The following is a 21,274-nucleotide window of genomic DNA, read 5'->3' as shown; positions in this document are numbered from 1 at the left end:
GGGATGCGCTTCAAAATCAAATGAATAGGCCGGGGGCAGCAGGAATGGTGGAGAGCGAAGACGGTTTGATGTCTCCTCCTCATCCCAGCCAGCCCAGACCCACCGGTGGGGCAGGAGACGGGGTCTCCAGCGGGCAGGAGCCCATGGGATGCCATGCCTTGGGGCAGGACACGGCTGGGATGGACCAAGTGATGCTCCTCTGCATCCCTCCCCGCCTGCTCCAGGGCAGGCACATCGCTCTGCTGTGCAGGGATGCACCAGCCACCCACCGCTGAGATAAAAGATAAAGATAAAAGATAAAAACACCCCCCGGGGAGTTATTATACGTCAACATCTCGGCTACTGCACTTGGCGACAGCATTGCTCAGCCGCCCCACTGTGTGTGACACCCGGACGGCCAGCAAAGGGCTTGGCAGGGCTGTGCCCAGCCCTCGTAAATATTTGTCCACTGTAAGGAGTTATTATCTCTACAGGGCGAGTTATTTCTTGGGGCCGCCGTCCCTGCAGAGGCAATGTGGTGGTGCAGGTGCATCGATCGTTCTCGGGGAAGAAAAAACCCCATGTTGCACGGCCATGGTTCGCAGGACCGGAAGGCGGGGTGTTATCCATGCAGTGGTTGCAGGATCTGGCCCTGGGGAAGGCAATGGTGCCCCCCACCACGCAGCCCCACTGTGCTGGGCGCTGAGCCTGGGGGGCTTAGATGTGGTCTGGGTAAATAAATACGGATAAAAATAAACCACAGAGGTGTAAGGGCAATTTCGGAAAAGATTCAGAATGAGGAAGGGAGAATTATCATTTCCCCTCTCCTTTGAGAAACCCAATCTTTACATTGCTCCTGACCCTCTGACCCGGGCCTGGGCCGTCTTCATCCCACCATGACCTAAGCCGGCTGCTAGGGCCAGGAGGGGACCCCCAAAAACCCTGCCTGGTCCCGCTTCCCACCCCCACCTTGCTCTGGGGTTATCAGCTGAGCCCCTGCTTTATTTGGGGGAATATTGCAGAGCCAAAAGGCTTTGCTTGCAGGAACACCCTTCCCAAGTGGAGCATCCCATCCCCACCACAACCAGGAGCCCAAGGCAGGGGGACATAGGAGCCCCCATCCCCCAGGCTGGGAGCAGACGGCGCATTCAGTGGCGACCTTGAGTTTCTTCTCTCAGCGCCGAAGAGCAGAAAGGAAGAAGCGAGGAGGTGTTTTCACCCGCCGGCGGTACTCAATGGAGAGGAGAAGGCGGCCGGAGCCAGGCGCTTTGTGCCGTTAATTGCAAAACACACCTGGCTCCGGCATGCCAAGGTCATCCCTGCATCATGCCGGTCCGGGAGCGATTTATCCATGCGGACGAGGGAGTGAAAGGAAGATGCAGAGCAAACCCACGGGTGCCCCTGAAATCAGGGAGGGGGGATTTGCTCAGCATTCAGAGGAATGAGGAGCAGAGCCGAGCCCCTGCCAGGTCCCCAGCACATCTCCAGAGCCCCATCCTCCCCCAGGGCAGGCATCCCAAGCCCATCGGGATGCCTGTGCGGGCTCTCCTGCTGTTTGAGGTCTTTCAGATTGACTCTGCTAAGCCTTTCCCTCCCCAGACCTCTGCACCAAGAGCTGGAAGCGATGCACGCAGCTACGGAGCGCTGTGGGATGCTGAGTCCGGGCAGGAGTGGCTGGGCACAGCCACAAAGGGCTGGCGGGGAGTGATATTCCTCCCTTCCTCCCCTCCCGCTCCTGATTTTGGGGGGTGATGCTCTGGGTGCCGGGAGTTTGAGCTCGGGCTGGCTCCGCTGGTGGTACCCAGCCTCTTCGGCAGGGGGGGGATTGGCTGCCACCAGGTCCCCACCGGCACATCCACCGACCGCTTCTCCTTCCCGTCCGTAAAAACCCACCTTTTAACTGCAACATGCTACTCTCCTTCAATAGCAAGTGCCCTGAAAAACAATAACTGATTCTCTTCTGCCTTGGCTCCCTCACTATGGTTACTAAAAGGCCCCTCATGTGTCCTGCATCCCTAATACCACCCTCCCCTCCCCTCCATCACTCCCCCGTTACCATGGCAATGCGGTGATGGAGCAGCACCAGAATGTAAAGAGAGACGCAACGATCACACGCCACCCTCGTGCTATCATTTAGGATATTGATGTTTAAATCTCCTGAGATTATCTGGGTATAATTGGTTTATGGAAATAGAGACAACTCCTGCGGTGGAGTTACTCAGGCTGTCGGGGCGGAGAGCAGGTCCTTGGCATGGGGAGGCTGGGAAAGATGGGAAGGGGTGATGGAGGGGCAGCAGTGGGGGCCGCCAGCCTGTGTGCCAGCCAGTTCCCACTGGGCTGCAGGTGCCAGCCAGCCCCGAAAACCCAACAGACACTGACCCACGATGGAGAGTCGCATTCCTCCTGCCTAGGGAGCCTCCGGGATGTCTGATGAGGCTGGCGCCAGGCACCGTGGAGAAAAGGCACATTGTGCCACACCGGCAGACCTTGGGACCCTCTTCCCCACAGAGCTCAGGGTTTCTACATTGGAAAACACCCAGCGAGCAACAGTTTGCTCTACACGCTTGCGGCGATGTTTCCAGGCTTTCACAGCCCCGGCTGCTGATAGTGCCTCAACGGATGAGTCCCGTCCCCCAGCATTGATGCACCCACTTGGGTACCAGCCTGCCGGGCTCCGCTCTGGGGAGATGCCTCGGAGGAACCAAACTCGGCAGCCAAGCGATTCTCCGAAGCCACCGACAGCTGCTTTCTCCCCCCTTTTCCAGATGCTGAAGCCTCTCTGCCTGCTGGAAGGGCTCTTTGGGATCGCCGGCTCACCCCGCAGCAGCGCCGAGCGGAGCGGCCTCCCTCTTAACACAGACCAAAGCATGACCGGCTAATTGAGTCCCCTGGCACATGCATAATGCACGAGGAGCCAAGTTCTCCTTACCCAAGCATGCTGTTTTATTTATTAAAACACTCTTTTATTTATCGTGATATCATCTTGAAAGCCAGGCAGCATTACCCTGTGGATTCTTTGACATCATTTTATACTTTCAATATTAGGAATGCTTTCTTCCCGATGCCCCTGTGAGCCAAAGCACCCCGTCCCCTGCCTTCTCCTGTCTCAGTGAGGAGTCCTGGCTCCTCTCCCCACGCTGAGCATCCCATGGAGGCGATGCTTGTGCGTGTTGCTGCTAAAGAGGTTCCCCCCTTCCTGGGGCTTGCAAAGAGTTAACAACAGAGTGGCAACTGCTAAACCCTTTCGCTGTGTCCCCACGATCTCTGTTGTCCCCCTTCGTGGCTGCTGGGTACTCACACAACAACGTATGGCCAAGGCACCTGGCCCTCACGCGTGGCTGGCAGGTTGCTGGCGCTATGGATGGTGACGGTGATGGCTTCCTTCCCCACACGGGCCACGTGTCCCTCACCAGCCACTGGTTCATGCCTGAGCTCCTCCATCTCGGCGGGGGACTTGGATACCTGCCATGAGCAAATGGGAGAGACATCAAGGTGGGGAGCGGCTGGCTGCTCCTGCAAAGCTGCAAGCACATCCCCATCACCCAACCTCATCCCCACGGCCCCAGCTCAATGCTGAGAGCCCAGGTAGGGGAGATGACATCCCCAGCACATCCCCATGTCCCAAACCTGTCCCCCACAACTCCTGTTTAATGCTGAAAGCCTGGATGGAGGAGAACAAGCTGGGGAGATGGTGTCCCCAGCACATCTCCATGACCCAGGCTGGCCCCCAAGACCTTTGCTCCATGCTGAGAGCCTGGATGGGGGAGAAGAAGCTGGGGAGATGATGTCCCCAGCACATCTCCATGAGCCAGGCTGGCCCCCAAGACCTTTGCTCCATGCTGAGAGTCCATATGAGGGAGAAGAAGCTGGGGAGATGATGTCCCCAGCACATCTCCATCGCCCAAGCCGGTCCCTGAGACCTTTGCTCCATGCTGAGAGCCTGGATGGGGGAGAACAAGCTGGGGAGATGATGTCCCTGGCACGTGCCTATCACAGTTGCCTCTTCCCTGTCCCCAGTGCCCAGCTGCAGCTCCTCACCATGAATGTCACCACGCCATGGCAAGGCCACAACGGGTGCCAGGGTCTCCGGGAGGACGCCCAGCAGCATGAGAGCATCCTGCACAGGGTGTAAACCTGCCTAGCATCCCTGCTCAGCGTGGTCCCATGATGGCCAGCTACACCATGGTCCAACCACAGACCCCCAAGCCAGGTCACCAAAACAGGGATTAACCATCTAAAACACCTCCATTTCCCCTGTAGCCCTCTGATCTGCCAACAACCCCCCCTCCCTGTCCCCACCACCCTCTTGCTTCCCCTTCTCGCCAGCCCAGGCATCTCTGCAATTTAAAGGGACTCCGCAGGAATCGGGATCTCAGCCCGATCCATGAGGGGGAAAGGGGAGAACACAGCAGCTCCCCCCTCCCCAACTCATTAATTCCCACCAGCTGATGTGATAAGGAGCAGCAGAGCCACAAGCTGCTGCTCCTCACCCACGGTGGCGGGGGGGGCCGTCCCCAAGCCCATCACACCCCGTCCAAGTGAGAGACAGCGCCATCCCCCACCGGCTGCGCCCTCGCCGTGCCACCATCCCGGGCAGCATTAATACAACTCATATTGCATCGTGCTGTGGCTACAAGGGGTTAAAACCCACTCTGTACCACTTCAGACCCTGAAAAAGCAAACCCTTCCGTGCCCTCCTTCTGCCCTCCTGGGGTGAAAGCATGAGCTCCAGCCCAGCATCCACCCCGCGGGCTTCTCAAAGCCACTGCCTGCAAATCCCCTCCAACGCGTGGCTTTGCCTCCAAACTCTCTAACGAGGGGCTGGTTCGTCCTAAACCCTCACCCTTGTCTCTTCCGAGGCCGCCCGGCCGCAGCGGTGATGGGCTTGGCAGCGGGGAGGTGACCCACCACCTTCGGGGATAACCCCAAACCTAAGGAGTGCTTCTGGGATGGAAACCTGGGTGCTCTGACCACCAACAGCCCAGAAAAAAAATATTTAAATCAGCTTTCCACCCCTTATTTTTTTTGTTGTCAGCTCAGAAACCAGGTGGAGCCCAGGGCTGAGTGCTGGGGACAGGCTCAGCATCCCTGACAGCCAGAAAGCTTCACCGAAGGAGCAGAAATAAGGAAAGAGGGTGAGGAAGGATCCCTCAGCCTACAGAGCGGAGGGTGGGGGATGGATCCCCATCCCGCCCCCCCAGCTCCAGCTCCGTGGCAATTATCCCCCCTTCTTGGTGACGTTGATGGAGAGGGGAAATTACAGGGTTTCTTGACCTGATGGGAGATGATACCCATCAAGTCACCCCCACAAGGCTCTCCCCACTGGCAGCCAGAGCTGCTCTGCGCCCTGCTGAGCACCCCAGCTCTCCCTACACCCCAAAAAAACACAGCACGGCAAGCCCTGACACCTTCCCGAGCCTTTTCCAGAGAAAAAGGGAAAACGGGAGGGATGTGGAAGAGCATGAACACTACCCTATAAAAAAAAAGGCATGATTTTGCCCCATCCCAGCATCAGCGAAGGCAGGGACGCTCTCCCTGGAGACCCCTCTCCTTACAAGAAAGCATCTGTCCAGGCTTCAGTTCTGGGGTTTTAGTGAGTATTTGCACCCCAAAATGCTCCCTTAAAACACAATCCAGAGGAATTCCAGCTGGTGGAGGTGGGAAACAACCTTGCTTTGAATTGCACCGAGGCCTCTGAGCTCGCTGACGGAGCCCTGCTCTGGGGGACTCCAGGCTCTACGCTGAGATGCTGGATCGGTGTCCCACACCCCACCCTTATTTACAGCTCCAGATTACTATTTTGGGAACATTTTCCTACCTTTTCCTTGTTTTCTTTCGCATTTCAGATAACAGAAGCAGGTTTCTTAGCGCATGTCTTCATACCCACCCTTTGTATTTACATAGCTCTGAAAAAACACGTAGTTTTTACTCTAAGCAATGGTTCCCGCACGATAATTAGCGAGGGGTTTTAATAGAAAATTCACAAGGGGTTAAGCTAAGTAAAACTCAGCAGGAGAACAAAACGTTTTAAAAATAGCAGGCGTGAACGATGCCAGGCTTTGCAGGCAACCAGTACCTGAAGCCCTCAGCAAGGCTGTGATTAACTACAGGAAAAGAAAAACAAAAAAAACCCCAAACCAAAAAAACCCAACAGTCGCTATTCAAAGCCAGGAGGAAATTTAGTATTTCTTCCAGAAAGGAGGGTGCCTGCGGTTCCAGGTAGAGCCCATGCTTGTTTTGCAGCTCAGTGGGAAGCAAAACTTCCCCGTCCCTGCCAAGCCAAGTGCTCTCCCCCAGGAGTTTGCAACCTGTCGCTGGCGGAGGCAGAGGAACAATAAAGTCCCCATGTCCCCAAGCTGGGGACACCACACGTTAAAACCCTTTTGAGGTCCCTGGGAGCATCTCCGACTCCTGCGGAACATCTTGAGCACCTCACGCAATCCGCTGCCCCGATCCCACGCAGCACCTTAACCCCAAGCCGCCCTTAAAGCACGCCTGACGATGATCATTAATTATTCACGCTGCGATGTGGCAGGGATGTTGATTAACGGTGCCTGAGCTGCCATCGTCGTAATTTGTTTTTCTATCAACTCTTTATCATCTCGAAAGAAGCATGGGGGCCCAGACAAGCTCCTCAACAGCAGCGTTCCGGCCAAGATTAAATTGCTTCTGGCTGCGGGCTGACAAGACATAAATACCCTCAAGAGCCCAGCGTTTAGCTGGGGGAGGACAGCCCGGGCTGGGAGCCAGCGGGGACCTCCAGGCATGGCACTGCGACGGGATGGGGGCCTCCTCCATCCCCTGCCCCGCAGCCGGCGACTGCGTTTTCCACCCCTCGCAGAAGGTCGGTGCTCGCAGGGATTGGCTCCTTGAATTTCGATTTCCCCAGTGGGGTGGAGAGCAGAAGACCAGACGGGGAGCGCTGGGGGTTGTACCCCTGCAGTGTTCTTCACCTCCTCTGCAACAAACACAGCCCTCCTCGGGATGATGCGCCGCTGCTCTGCAGGAGAAGACACCTCTGCCCTACTATGGAAGGACTTGGACCCTCCTGGTCCTCAGTAGAGAGCCCCCCAAGCCCCCGCTAAAGCCAGGAGTGATGCTGCCACGGGAGCGGGGATCCGCTCCTCTACGGCAGGAGCATCCGCAGCCCCAAGCTCTTCCCAGCCCCTCGCAATTTATGACCTGCTGTTGGGAATGTGTCAGCTTTATTCTCCTCCTGAGACTCCATAAAATAATAGTAGGCTCCGTGAGCGAAGATGGACTGGGGCTGGTGTGAGTTTTCCGATGTGATGTCTCCCCAGGCTCCTTTCAAGCTTCCTTATGACAGCTAAACACCGGCAAGCCGCTTCCCCTCCCCTGGCAGCCGAGAGGACGGGAAATAAAATGCCACTTGGCTTTAAACAAGCAGCAGGATGGGGCCACAGGTTATACCCCCAGCGTCGTGCCACGGAGGGGCTGAACATGAGGTAGGGCTGAAGCATGGCCAGGACATCCCGGGGCCAGGCCAGCCTGAGGATGCTGGTCCCCAGATGTCCCCTGGGGTAGCCTAACAGATCCAGCCACCTCTCAGGGCTGGACCTCTGGGATGTAGGAGCACACCAAGCCCAGAGCGTCTCCCAGTAATGGGGATGAGCGTCCAGCTAACAGCCCATCGGCTTCATCACAGGCAGCGAGCAAGCACACACCTCCGGGCGCAGAGGAACTGGGATGGAGAAGGGGATTTTACACATCATCAGGCAGCAAAATGGGGTGAAATATAAGTTTACAGACCACGAAGAGCCCACAAGGGGCTGATGGGTGAGCGGATGCAGCTGCTTCACCCAGACCAGCCTTCTCCCAACACGCTGTGCAAGGGACAGCTTAGCATCCTGAATTCGGGGTTTTCCGGGGATGGGAGATGCATTGCATCCCAGCTGCACTGTGCCCTGCTGTGTCCCCGTGTCCCCATGCTCCGTGTCGGTCCCTGCAAACCCGGGCTGTTAGGGTACAGCGTGACATCCCACATCCGGATGGATTTGCACCCGCCCTCCCCCCCTACCCCAAGCATCGCGGCTCCTCGTCTGCCTGCCCCCACTCTCCTAAGCAACCGGAGCCTCGGCGCTAATCAGATTTGAGGCTGTGAAATCTCATTTGAGGCTCTATTAATGCATAGCTGGCATGACACAGGCCCCAGCCTGTCTCCAATGAGCAAAACAAGGAAAGCAATCTAGCCAGGGAAAAAAAAAAATAAAAAAAAAAATAAAATGCATCGCCCGGAACAAGCTCATGGGAGCCGGCCAAACGCAATTACAGTTAAAAGGAAGGTTAAAACAGTATCAGCACTCTTCTTCCTCCGACCCTGGCTCCCACCCGTGGGCATCCCCGGCACCGTGGTCCTTCAAGCAGGGATGCGGCGGCAGCAGGATGCTGCCCCTTCAAAGCAAAGGGCTTTCGCACGATGCCACAATCTCCCTGCATCCGTGGAAGACACGTGGGCCCATCCATGGGTTGCTGATGCAGCACCGGGGGGCGGGGGGGGTGGGTGTTATCCTGCTGAGTCCAGCCCTGGATGCTTTTTCTTTGCTCAGACAGCGCTGAGGTTTTGCTCCCTGATGCCTTGGAGCTGCTTGGCATGGGATGGGAGGAGAAAACCAGCCCCTTCTTAACGACACTTACAATTAGCATCCAACAGAGAAGCCCTTGCCCTTGAAAAAATAGCCTTTGGGGTGACACAGAGAGCACAAAGGAAGGAAGAGCCACCAGCTTCCCAAAATGAAAGGGGTCGGCGCACACGTGGTTTCCATTTCGAGGAGCTTGCAAGCCGATCCTCCCCTCCCTCCCCGCCCCGGCAAAGGCTCTAGACTCTGGCAACCGCAGCTCCAAAGGCAGCCCGAAGATAAACAGCCATATGGTTCGGAGAACTTCAGCACCACCGGCGGCCCGAGGCAGCCCGAGCTCGTTTTCGAAGCAAAACCCAACCGTATTCCGTAGGGTATTTCCCAACACCTTCACCCAGCCGGTTTACAACACCCTCCGAGGGAAAAAAAGACGCCCAGCAAAACAAAAGCGAGAGGAAGAAAAGCGATGCGGGAAAGCCAACGCTGTTTTATTCATGGTTTCATCCCGCCAGCCCCCCGCCCCGGCTGCTCCAGTAACCCCCATTGCTGCGGGCGGACACCGCTGCTCCGCTCCCATTTCCCAGTCTGCAGCAGGGACGGCGGCGGGAGGGTGGAGGCTGGATTTTTACCTTGGATTCGGGCCGAGCTTGATCTATTCTTCCTATGATTATTATTATTATTATTTTTAAGCAAGTCGTTTCCTCGAGGGGACCCTGCGGGAGCTCATTAGAGATCAGAGGGCGGTTTCGGGGTGCCGGGAGGGAGGATGCTCTCCCCGCCATCGGCATGCAGGGATGCCGACTCCAAGCCGATTTCCCCGGGGAGCCCCGTTGCCGCCGGCCGGGAATCCCTTTGGGCTAAAAAATGCCAAAGTCATTTTCCTTCCATTTATGTAGGAAACTCCCAATTCACCTGTCAAATAATTAAATGGGCCGGCAGCCCAGCGCAGCCTCGTCTGCTCCATTAGGAGAGTTTTACACTTTCTATATTTGTCAGTGGCACCAGTGCAATTTCCTCCCCCCCCCAACCTCTTAAAATGGAGCAATTTTCTCTTTTTAACCCCATTTGCTTTTCTCATCAAGGCAGTTATCTGACACTTAAAGGGACATGCTGACTTAAATTGCAGGAATTAGAGCTAGCAGCCGCTCCTCCTGCCTGCGTCTCCTCCAAGCATCCGAAGAGTTGGTGCTTTACAGACAAGCAAATCAAGAAGCAGCTCGGAAAACCTCTTGAGGATCTGTCTTCTCCACCCGAGAAGATTTTTCTCCATTTTAGCTAAGAAAAGGCGAATTGCCACTCTGCACTGGCCTGTTTCCATGCCAGATCTGCACCAGGGCAGGGAAAAGCATTAACCGAAGACCTTTGGATCAAGCCGGGCGGCCTCAGCTCCCTGATATTATGATAGGGAATATCATTTCCTTGCAACACGCATTTTCACACCCCAAAAAATCACCTTTCAGTAAACCTGAGCTGTGCAAACAACACCCCAAAGCTATTTGCCTCAGGTTTCCGTTCGCTGGCGGTTCCCTCCGGCGCGGAGCGGGGATGATCAAGGGATGCTGAGAGAAAGGCGAAGTCCCCGATGAACCCGTCAAGGCTCGCTCCTCCCCGGGCTGACAGCTTTTCAAAGCCCTACAAATTGCTCGCCGGAGCGACATGATTCATCTCGCCCGCGTCCCGGAGCGAGCCCTGCCGGCAAAGTTTGTTTTTCAGCCTCATTGGGCTTTCAAGCGAGTGGAGGCGGCTTCAGCCCCTCACCCCGGTGTCGGGGTGGCAGGCTGGGGAGAAAGGCTGGACCCCTGCCACCCTCCCTGTGACGCTGTCATCGGGATGAGTGATGGATAAGCCGGCGGGGGGTGGGACAGACAGGAGACACGCGCCATCCGTCACCCGCTAACAGAGACCTCTGCCCCAGCCCTGCCGCTCCGATGATGGGAAGACAGAAAGCTTTTATCCACCATCATCGCTCGGTGAGATGGGGCACATGGCGAGGGCATCTGCATCCCGGCGCGAGCATCCGCATCCCGGCACAAGCGTCCTACCGCTGCAGCCGGACAAAAATGCCACGTCTCAGCCCAAAACCAGCCCAGCTGAACGGTTGAGCCAGGCTCACAATAGGATCTGGGCTTGGATGGGAAGTGTTTAGGAGAGACCAGGCTTGGACTCTGCAAGCCAAAGCAGTTCACGGCCCATCATCCACATCTGACCAGTGAGGAATGGACTCCTGAGACCTCCTCTGCGTGCATTAAGGAAGCCCCAGCCTGAGACACCACCCCCCCTCCCCCCCAAAAAAGGGGCCAAAATTAGCCCAGCCGTGCTCAGACTCCCCCAGGTCCCTGTGCCTGGAATACACTCCGTGCTTGAGGAGTTATTGCTTTACTTTCAGTATCCTTCCTTATAAAATAAAGGTGAGCCTTATTCCCTGGGGAGCTGCTTTGCTCGTCCCTGTGATTTATCTTACACCAAGTCACTTTGCACTCCCTGCGCGCTGTGCTAGGGAAGCCGTTTCGCTCCGCGGGGAATCCAAAGGGATAAAGCACAGCGGAAGCGGAGCGGGGAGAGGGTTTGCTCCCGTTTTTTTCAGCCCTGTTGAAGCTCCGCAAGCCGTGGCCGGCCTTGCATGGCGCGGATGGGGGGGTGCTTAGCACGGGAAGCGCCGGCTGCGTCTCACCCAGCTGCCTGATCCCCCTGCGCTCGTGCAGCCTGGTAAACAAGCGAGACCAAGCGGGAACACAAGCTGTGCGCCAACCCATTTGTTTGCTGCCGAAAGGGCTGCGATTCCTTGTACCCCGACAGCAACAGATTGCTGTTTTGGGCCGGGCGCCTCGCTGCCAGCTGGTCCAAGGAAACTGGAAACAAACCATCTCCCTGCGGGCTTGCAACCAAGTCCCACTGCCAAGGAGATCTCCAAAAGCTGGCTCCTGCTCCCCCAGCACCACGTAGACCTGCTGGAAGTGAAATGGGAATGGTTCCCGGGGGAAGGGACTGTCTTCTGCTGACCTGAGGGCTGATTCCCCTTAACCAAGCCCTGTGCTCTGCTGCAAAGTCACCTGGGGAGGAATAACCCCATGCGCCAGGACAGATTGGGGGTGACCTGCTGGAGAGCAGCTCCATGGAAAGAGACCTGGGAGTCCTGGTGGACAACAGGATGACCATGAGCCAGCAATGTGCCCTCGCGGCCAAGAAGGCCAGTGGCATCCTGGGGGGCATCAAGAAGAGTGTGGCCAGCAGGTGGAGGGAGGTCATCCTCCCCCTCTGCTCTGCCCTGGTGAGGCCACACCTGGAGCACTGTGTCCAGTTCTGGGCTCCCCAGTTCAAGAGGGACAGGGAACTGCTGGAGAGGGGACAGCAAAGGGCTACCATGATGCTGAGGGGACTGGAACACCTCTCATATGAAGAAAGGCTGAGGGATTGGGATTTGGGTCTCTTCAGTCTGGAAAAAAGACGGCTGAGGGGGGACCTTGTCAACGCTTATAAATACATAAAGGGTGGGTGTTGGGAGGATGGGGCCAGGCTCTTTTCAGTGGTGCCCGGGGACAGGACAAGAGGTAACGGGCACAAGCTTGGACATTGGAAGTTCCACCTAAACATGAGAAGGAGGAACTTCTTTCCTTTGAGGGTGGCAGAGCCCTGGCACAGGCTGCCCAGAGAGGTGGTGGAGTCTCCGTCTCTGGAGACATTCCAAACCCACCTGGACGCGTTGCTGTGCCACCTGCTCTGGGTGACCCTGCTCTGGCAGGGGGGTTGGACTAGATGATCTCCAGAGGTCCCTTCCAACCCTATGATTCTATGAAAGTCCCCAGGGGTCCTGATGAACCCAGCCCCCTCTCCTCCATCCCTGCCAGGAGGTGTCCTCGGAGGTTGGTGTCCCTCCCTGACAGCTCCAAGGCTCAGCCTCAGCCATCCCGGTGACTGAGATTTCATCCATGGCATGTCATCGACCTGCGCAGTGCCGTGCCCAGTCCTGGGACAATTAGGGAACCGTCTGGCCCTGCAACACGTGTGAGGCATTTGAACAGCCATCAGAGCCTCCCGCTTCGTGCCTAGGAATACATTATCCGCAGGTTGCGGTGAGATGAGAAAAATCATTATCCCCCATGCCTTGGCCTTTCGGGCAGCCCTCAGCGCCCATCCATCACCCCCCACTCTCCCGCAGATGAGATGCGCGGCACGGAGGCAGCGTCAAGGAGCTGGTCCCCCACCGGGATGCGCCAGCATGTCTTTACCATTTGGGAAAGCAAAACAGATGGATGCGATATTCCAGCGTCCGGAATTCCCAGGACACCGTTCCAAGCAGCAACCCTGCGATGGGACCCCTCACCCCTCTGAAGTTGCCCCCTCCGTGCCCCGGCGTTACTGACTCCCCAAACTAACAATCACCCAGGTCCTGCCTGAATTTAGGAAGGTATTTAGTCTCTCAAACTTCAGTTTAGGTTTCACCTTCACCGTGCACTGCCGGATCAACATGTGATGCTTTGAGACGCTCAGGTTTGGACCGCCAAGAACCAAAACTGCTCCAGACTGGCACGCAACTCCCGCAGCTTCAGCTTGCTCCAGAGTGCAGCGCCCCAGGAGAGCTTTTGGAGATCAAAACTTCCTCCCAGCTCCACCTGGTCCGTCCCCCTTCCCCATAACCCAGCCAAGCTCAGCCACCCTCCACCAACACTTTCCATCACTCCAGCCCTCTCCCAGGAGGGCAGGGAGTCAACATCCCCCCCCAACCTCCCCGCCTCTCAGCTTTTAATTTTTAAATAAAAACCATCCTGGCAAATACTTGCCGGGTGACATCAGCAGCAGGTGATTTATGGCATTCCCTCTGGGGGCCCAGCAGCAAAATTGCATTTGCTAATGCCTCGCCTTACGCCCCCGGCCCAGCTCCGCATCCCGCGCTGCATCCCAGCTGATTGCTATCGATTTCCGCAGCTCAGAAGAGTTTACGTCTAGACATTTGCTGAGCAAACTCAATCAGGCCTCGCTAATAAGTGTTTCTGGCCAGTAAATTTTCAGCGGATCGGGGCCGGGATAGCACATCCACTTGAAAAAACCAAGAGAGGCCAAGCGCTGCCAAGGGCAAGGAGTCGCCGCGGGGTGCTGAGGGTTTGCAGTGCTCAGCATCCTGCCTGCAGTGGGGCTGAGCAGCCCAGCAGGGCTCGGACACCCCATAATTCCTGTGAAACACGTAGACCGAGTGCCCCAGAGCCACCACCAACACGTTTATCCTGCCCGAGGGAAAGAGCCGAGGCACAAAAGTGTCCCCCCATGCAGGGACAACCCAAGTTTTACCCTACAGCCAAGCCAACGGAGTCACCAGGACCAAGAAGCATGTGGCCAGCATTTAGGACACGCTGGTGACAGCACTGCAGGCGCAAGCCACCACCTGCAAAGTCCCTTGTCACCTCCCCACCGCAGCAAGGTGGCTAAGGGCTGCCAGCTCCATCCCTGAGCCCAGAGGCCACGGAAGACTTTGCCGTCAAGCCCACCATGCCCAGTTCTCCCAGCTGAAGGGCACGGGGGACTGCCTGGAAGGAGAATAGAGCCCAGAGGATCCCTGGGGAGGGTTTGCGAGTTCAACCCGGTCTCCGGGGCTGTAATCCAGCTTTCTCCGGCAATGTTTTCACAGGTGTATGAGACACCTCCGAGAGCAGCATAGACAACATCTTCACCCACAGATGTGTTATTCTTACAGCGAGATGCAGGAAACGGAGCCCCTGGGGTAAGGGCTGGCTTTTTTTTTTTTTTTTCCCCTTTATTTAGACAGCTTTTAACTTAACTAAGGAAAGAGAAACGCAGCCTCTCTGTCTGCGTGAGCCCTGCCCTCGGGTTTCTGCAGTTTTTAGAAGTCCAGATTCGAGCTACAAGATGAACTATTTAAGAGGTGTCAGCCTCAGATGCCTGCAGTCCGCATTTTAAGGAGCTTTGAGGTGACACCACCCACCGCCCGGGGACGGCCCGCGTGCAGGGCTGCCTTTTGGTCCTAGAAATGCAAAGTTTGATGGCTCATTCCCCCATCCCCGCCACCAGGCTGGGGACGTGGTGGCCTAGGGGAGCAGGAGCAGCACTGGTACCCAAGCTGAGCTGGGGACAGGCTGGAGGTGGCCTTGTCCCCTTGCACCCCCTCCGGCTCCTCTCCAGCACCGCAAAGCTCTAACAGGAAGCTCCTACCAATAATAACATTTTGTTATTAATTTAGGATGGTGTCTTCTCCACCGGCTGCACTCACCTGCGCTGGCGAGGAGGCCAGATCCGGGCTGTAGCCTGGCAAGGAGAGGTGGAAGCTGCTGCAGCTCAGCGGTCGCCTTGGGGCAGGCACCGAGGAAGAGGAGGAGGAGGAAGAAGGATGCCCATCTGCTGAGTCACCCGGGAGCTCCGGGGAGGAGCTGAGAGCAGGGTCAGCCTGCAGTCTCTGGGCGTAAGAGAAGGGGTTTGAAAGCCCAGCTTTGGGTTCCAACATCCCTTTCCCTGTCCCCCCAGCATCCCCCATACCATCTCCTCCCCACATCCCCAGGACACCCCCCCTGCATCCCGGCTCCATCCTCTAACACTTGGGCTCAGGACCTTACCCCTCCAGGGCAGAACTTTTGCAAGAAATTAATTAAAAAAATAATAAACAAAAACCTCACCCTAAACCAGCCATAACCACACCAACCGCATTGATTTTAGACTCAGAGACTCCCCCACCCACCCCTAAGGATTGCGCTTCCACAGCCCCAACTGCCTCAGGAAAAAAAAAGAAGAAGGAAAAAAAAGGAAAGCACAAGCCTATTCTAATTTTTAAAATTATCTTATTAATAAGCTTTTTAGCAGCCCAGCCCTCCCTCCATCCTTCATAGGGAGCACTTGCCCAGCTCCCAGCTGCCTCTGATGGGGACTGGCTGGTCCCAGCCCTTAAAAGAGTGGGGAAGAGAAGGGCAGGGTGATGCTGGGGAACTTCATCCTTCTTGGGGGTGTCTCTGTTGGAGGGGCTGCCCTACACCAGCCAGGAAGGTGAGGGGTGTTTGGGTGGGTTAGACAGGCAGGTTGGAGGTCCTGGTCCTGTTGCAAGTGCTATGGGTGAGGTCTGGGGCAGGGTGCAGGTCTTGTGCTCGGTAAGGGGTGGTTAATGTTGCGTTGGACCACTCTGGGGTGGGCAGAGCCAGGTGAATACCCCATAAAGGACATTTTCCTACAGCTCTAAGTGTGGTTTGACTGTGGGACCATCTTTACTGGCTTTGTTTGTGTGGTTGCTGTCTCACCAAGACTCTCCTGCATCCTGAGCTTGCCCCAGCTTGCTTCTGTCCTGGACAAAGAGGGTTCCTTACTTTGGTGGCAGGCAGGGGGTGGGTATCAGGCTTCTACCCAGCAAAGCTGGCGAATGAGGGAGGGGAAACTGAGGCAGGGCTGTGCTGTTTACCAAAGACACCCCTAAAAGCCATAGAGGCCTCTCTCTTTCGGCTTTTACTCCAACTGGTGGCTATGTGGGGCCATCAAGCTACCCTTGGGCCAAAGCCTCTCCTAAGCAGATTGGTCTGCTCTTGTTTTGCTGCAGCACAGGGACCCCTGATGCCCAAATATGGGCTCTCTGCCCTCCAAATTCGGAGGGTCTCCTACCTCAGGGGAGCGGGCATGGCCCTCGGTGGGCAGCGAGTGGTACGCAGACTCGGGTGTACGGAGCAAACGGCTGGGGACAGGGATGTCCAGGGCTGGGGATGCTGGGGCTGTGCCTGCTGCTTGCTGGTTCTCTTCCCGGGTGCTGGGGGAGGGTGGTGGGGGTGAAGCCGGCGTGGTGGATGGCCGGTGCTCATGTAGGGATGCGGTGAAGGCCAGACGGCCGCAGTGCATCGCTGGCTGCTCACTGCCCACCCGCAGCAAAGCCATCATGGCACTGTAGCGGTACCAGTCCTCGTCCCTCCTGGCGGAGAGTTTCATCCGGGGCTGGTTGGTGCGAGGGTAGATGGCGAAGAAGGCTTCGCCCACCTGCCTGCTCCTCCTCATCCTCTCTGCCCTCCCAGGGAAGTACAAGGCCTCAATATGAAGCCGTACGTCGTGGTTCTTGTCATTCTTGCAGAAACCTGCCAGGAGTGAATCACAGAATGGTTGAGGTTAGAAGGGACCTCTGGAGATCATTTGGTCCAACACCCCCACCAAAGCAGGGTCACCCAGAGCAGGATGCACAGGAACGTGTCCAGGTGGGTTTGGAATATCTCCAGAGAAGGAGACTCCTCTGGCCAGCCTGTGCCTGGACTCTCAAAGTAAAGAAGTTTTTTCTCCTGTTGAGATGGAACTTCCCATGTTCCAGTTTGTGCCTGTTGCCCCTTGTCCTGTTGCTGGGCACCACTGAGAAGAGTCTGGCCCCATCCTTTTGACACTTGCCCTTTAGATGTTGATAACCATTGATGAGATCCCCTCTCAGTCTGCTCTTCTCCAGGCTAAACAGCCCCAGGGCTCTCAGCCTTTCCTCATCAGAGAAGCGCTCCAGTCCCCTGATCATCTTCATAGCCCTCTGCTGGAGTCTCTCTAGTAGTTCCTTGTCTGTCTTAAACTGGGGAGCCCAGAACTGGACACAGTATTCCAGATGTGGCCTCACCAGGGCAGAGCAGTGGGGAAGGATGACCTCCCTCCACCTGCTGGCCACGATCTTTTTAATGCCCCCCAGGAGACCATTGGCCTTCTTGGCCACAAGGGCACATTGCTGCCTCCTGGTCAACTTGTTGTCCAAGTCTTGCTTAAGAAGGCCAGTGGTGACAGGAGCTCATCCATCAGCAGCCCTGGTTAGCTCTGCTCTGTGAACACTAGCAAATGGGTTATACATATAGATCCTGGGGGGGTTGTATCATTGGCGGTGTTGGCCCTGCTCCAAGCTAGACCTGCCCCATCCATCCCACTAAGCATAAACAGCTTAAGACTCCAGACTGGGGGGGGTCGCATCGTTGGTGGTGTTGGCTCCTACTCCAAGCTAGACCTGCCCCATCCATCCCACTAAGCTCAAACAGCTTAAGACTCCAGCTTGGGGGGGTTGCATCGTTGGTGGTGTTGGCTCCTACTCCAAGCTAGACCTGCCCCATCCATCCCACTAAGCTCAAACAGCTTAGACGCCAGCTCAGGGGGTTGCTGTAGGGGCCTCTGCCATCAGCCCATCCCTGTGGCATCCAGCCTCTTACCTCTGGGCAGGGTAAAGGTGAATTTCTTCCGCTGGAAGGAGTAGATCTGGTTGAGGTCGCTCTGCTCGATGGTGTCGGTGGTGCCAGCGCTGCTCTGGGTGACCTCCCCGTTGTTGATGCGGAGCCGGATGCCAGCGTTGGAGCCCTGCAGCAGTGGGTTCTCTACAGTGAGCCGCAGGGCGTAGCGACCCTGCCGGTTAAACTGGGCACTGACCACCTCAAACTCAAAATCCAGGGTCTTCTCCTCAGCCTTCAGCCGGGAACGCTGCAGGGCCAGCGGGATACGAGGTTCCCCTGCCTTGTCCGCCATGGGGAGAGAGGTGGGGGTTCATCTGGAGACGAACCCTCCTTGACAGCAGGGACCTTGAGGATCTCTGCCCTGGAGCAAGCCCTCCTGGCAGCCTGGGGCAGGTTTCTGAGCCAAGAAACCTGCTGCCACTCTTCTCTTCCCCTCTCCAGCGGGGAAAGTGCCTGGGGGTGCCCCTGGGTATGTGTCGGCTTCACATCTCTGCAGGCAGCTTTCAAAAGTGGCAAAAAAAAAAAAGGAAAAGAAATCCCCGTCCCTGAAAAAACACGCGGGGAGATGCTGAGAGAGCTTTTCTGCCCCAGTGCACTGGCAAGGACAGGGGCTTTGAACTCCAGTTTGTTTGCTGGGAAACCAGGTAACTAGATGCGAAGCGGTGGCTGCCTTCCAGCAAACAGCCCGGGATATCCAGGGTGATGCCGAGCGATGCAACACAGACGCATTGTGTGTGTGCAGGGTGTGCTGGGGGGTGCGTGCATTCCTGCACCTGGGAGTCGGTGGCTCCTCGAGCCCTTTTCCTTGGGAGATTCGCCACCAAGGGGTTTGCGGCATGTTGCAGAGCCTCCAGGAGATGTTGGTGTTGAGGATGGGGCAATCAATGCCAGTTGCTCCCACGTGTTGCTGACCCCTGTGGGGACAATCCTGCTCCTCCTGCACCCATGGGACATTTGCTGGATCTCCTGCTGATGGGACCAGGCAGCCAAGCCTGCGGGCACCTTTTAGTTTGTCTCTAAGGCAAGTTTTGAGCTGGGTTTGCTGGTGGAAGTGGCACCCCATGGGGTTCAGGAAAGGGATGAGCCTGAGGGGCAGTGCTTGGCTGTTGGATCAGCTCCCAAAAGGGATAGGGAACACTTGCCCACCTAATCCTAATGCCTGGTGACTTCGCAGGCAAGTCCAGGGCAGAAACAGTTCCAGTAGTGTCTCTACAAAACAAGCAGTTGAAATGGTTCTTTGCGTTGCCCGGCTTGGGGATGTGCATCTGCTGCTGGGGAGCTTGCTGGGCTTTGGGAACCAAGGGGTTGACCCCCAGCTGGGATTTCACCACAGCAGTGAGGGCTGGAGATGCCCTGAGAGTCGTGGCCAGGCTGCAGAAGGGAAATCGGAACTGGTGGGATTCCTGTGCGTGGGTTGGGAGACTTTCAAGGGTGATGTCTTGAGTCAAAGCTGGCTGCAAAGGGCTTTTGGTCCAGGTCTGCTCTCCTCCAGCTCAGTGTTACGTGGGCTGCTCTTTCCCCGCGCAGGACTGCGTGTTTTCTGACTGGTGCAACTGGAGCTGAGCTCCCTGCCTGCTAAACCTTCTGCTGAGCCAGCTGAGCATCCGGAGGTTACTCCCACCGCGGATATTTTGGGACTGACCTCAAGGGGTTTGGTGGTCCGGGGTGGGCAGGGAACTGGAATGGCACCGTCCCATCCTCGCCTGGAGCCCCCCTGTCATATCTCATTCCCCCATGGCCGCTGAGAACGGCACGTTCCCACAGCTTTCGGGATGTTTCCAGTGAAACGTGAGCTGGAGCTGGGCTAGCAGATGGCCCTTCTCTAAGACAGCTCCCCACTCCGTGTAAAACGTCGCATACCAGTTTCTTCACGCTGGTGCAAGCTTGAAACAACACGGTTATCCTCGGGGGGGAGGGAACGGGTTGGGGGGATAAAACAGCATCTGAGACTCTGGGGCGTAAGATTTTTTTACTCTATTTGTTTCTAGTCTGGGTGCAGCCCAGGGATCTGCCAGGCGGCCAGCCCAGACCTGTATCGAAATCCCTGTCTCCAAAAATCCCCTTTGGAAGGGTGCATGAGCCATGGGTGGGTTCACTAAAAATATATCCTGGTCTCCCACACCTCCCTGATTCTTCCAGGGAGGCTGGTTGTATGTCCTGTTCCTTCCTCAGATTTTATTTGGGGAGGGGAAAAAAAAAAAGGCAGGTTGGAGTCCCGGACACAACCTTGGCTGATGCATCCAACCTCCTGCCGTGGTGAGGACGCTGCAGAGGTCAGGATGAGGACAGGAGGCAAATGGGCCACAATTCAGAGGTTTTGGGGCACCGAGTTGGGTTTAAAGTGGAAAAGGGTGGTCTGTGTGGCGCTAAGCTTGAGCTGGTGAAATGGAGGTGGTGGCGGGGGGTCAGTCCCCTGCCAGTCAAGCCTGTCGGGAAAAGTGCTAATGTCTCCAGGGTGCTCAGATATGCTGATGGCTGGATCGTTTCCTTGAGAGGGCTGAGAGCATAAATGCTTTTAATGCTCATGAGGGGCTTGGTGGTTCCTTCCCCTGATGGCTGGAGACTGCTCAGTGCTCCCAAAGCAGACGCCTGTGAACAAGGTGGTTTCTCCCAGCTGAGAAGCCAGGGATGGCTGGAACTGAGTGTGTGGTGCTGCTCTGAGCTGTTTCACCTACCAAATTGTGGCAATCTGAGCTGCTAGTGCCCCATGGAGATCACTGAATGGTAGGGTTGGAAGGGACCTCTGGAGATCATCTAGTCCAACCCCCCTGCCAGAGCAGGGTCACCCAGAGCAGGTGGCACAGCAACGCGTCCAGGTGGGTTTGGAATGTCTCCAGAGACGGAGACTCCACCACCTCTCTGGGCAGCCTGTGCCAGGGCTCTGCCACCCTCAAAGGAAAGAAGTTCCTCCTTCTCATGTTTAGGTGGAACTTCCAATGTCCAAGCTTGTGCCCGTTACCTCTTGTCCTGTCCCCGGGCACCACTGAAAAGAGCCTGGCCCCATCCTCCCAACACCCACCCTTTATGTATTTATAAGCGTTGACAAGGTCCCCCCTCAGCCGTCTTTTTTCCAGACTGAAGAGACCCAAATCCCTCAGCCTTTCTTCATATGAGAGGTGTTCCAGTCCCCTCAGCATCATGGTAGCCCTTTGCTGTCCCCTCTCCAGCAGTTCCCTGTCCCTCTTGAACTGGGGAGCCCAGAACTGGACACAGTGCTCCAGATGCAGCCTCACCAGGGCAGAGCAGAGGGGGAGGATGACCTCCCTCCACCTGCTGGCCACACTCTTCTTGATGCCCCCCAGGATGCCATTGGCCTTCTTGGCCGCGAGGGCACATTGCTGGCTCATGGTCATCCTGTTGTCCACCAGGACTCCCAGGTCTCTTTCCATGGAGCTGCTCTCCAGCAGGTCACCCCCAATCTGTCCTGGCGCATGGGGTTATTCCTCCCCAGGCGCAACACCCTACACTTGTCCTGTCACCATCATGCTTATCTGTGGAGCCAGGACTTGCTCTTGCGCCCCCGTACCATGGTGGGGACCCTGT

The 21,274-nt window shown here is 56.6% G+C and overlaps 1 protein-coding gene across 1 annotated transcript in view; it reads right to left on the bottom strand.

Annotated features, from left to right (window-relative positions):
• Positions 1-18,023, bottom strand: part of CCDC33 (coiled-coil domain containing 33) — a 47,209-nt gene extending 29,186 nt beyond the window's left edge. The window contains exons 1-4 of the mRNA XM_054215316.1: positions 17,714-18,023; positions 16,164-16,624; positions 14,797-14,979; positions 3,278-3,441 (exon numbers count right to left, since the gene is read on the bottom strand). Coding sequence (XP_054071291.1) covers positions 3,278-3,441; positions 14,797-14,979; positions 16,164-16,624; positions 17,714-18,023 — 1,118 coding nt within the window. The remainder of the gene's footprint in view (positions 1-3,277; positions 3,442-14,796; positions 14,980-16,163; positions 16,625-17,713) is intronic.
• Between the last annotated feature and the right edge of the window lie 3,251 nt (positions 18,024-21,274).

This window comes from Rissa tridactyla, chromosome 9, assembly GCF_028500815.1.
Source record: "Rissa tridactyla isolate bRisTri1 chromosome 9, bRisTri1.patW.cur.20221130, whole genome shotgun sequence".
Taxonomy (NCBI): Eukaryota; Metazoa; Chordata; class Aves; order Charadriiformes; family Laridae; genus Rissa; species Rissa tridactyla.
Note: the sequence above shows the minus strand (reverse complement) of the source record. Positions and strands in the feature narration are given on the sequence as shown.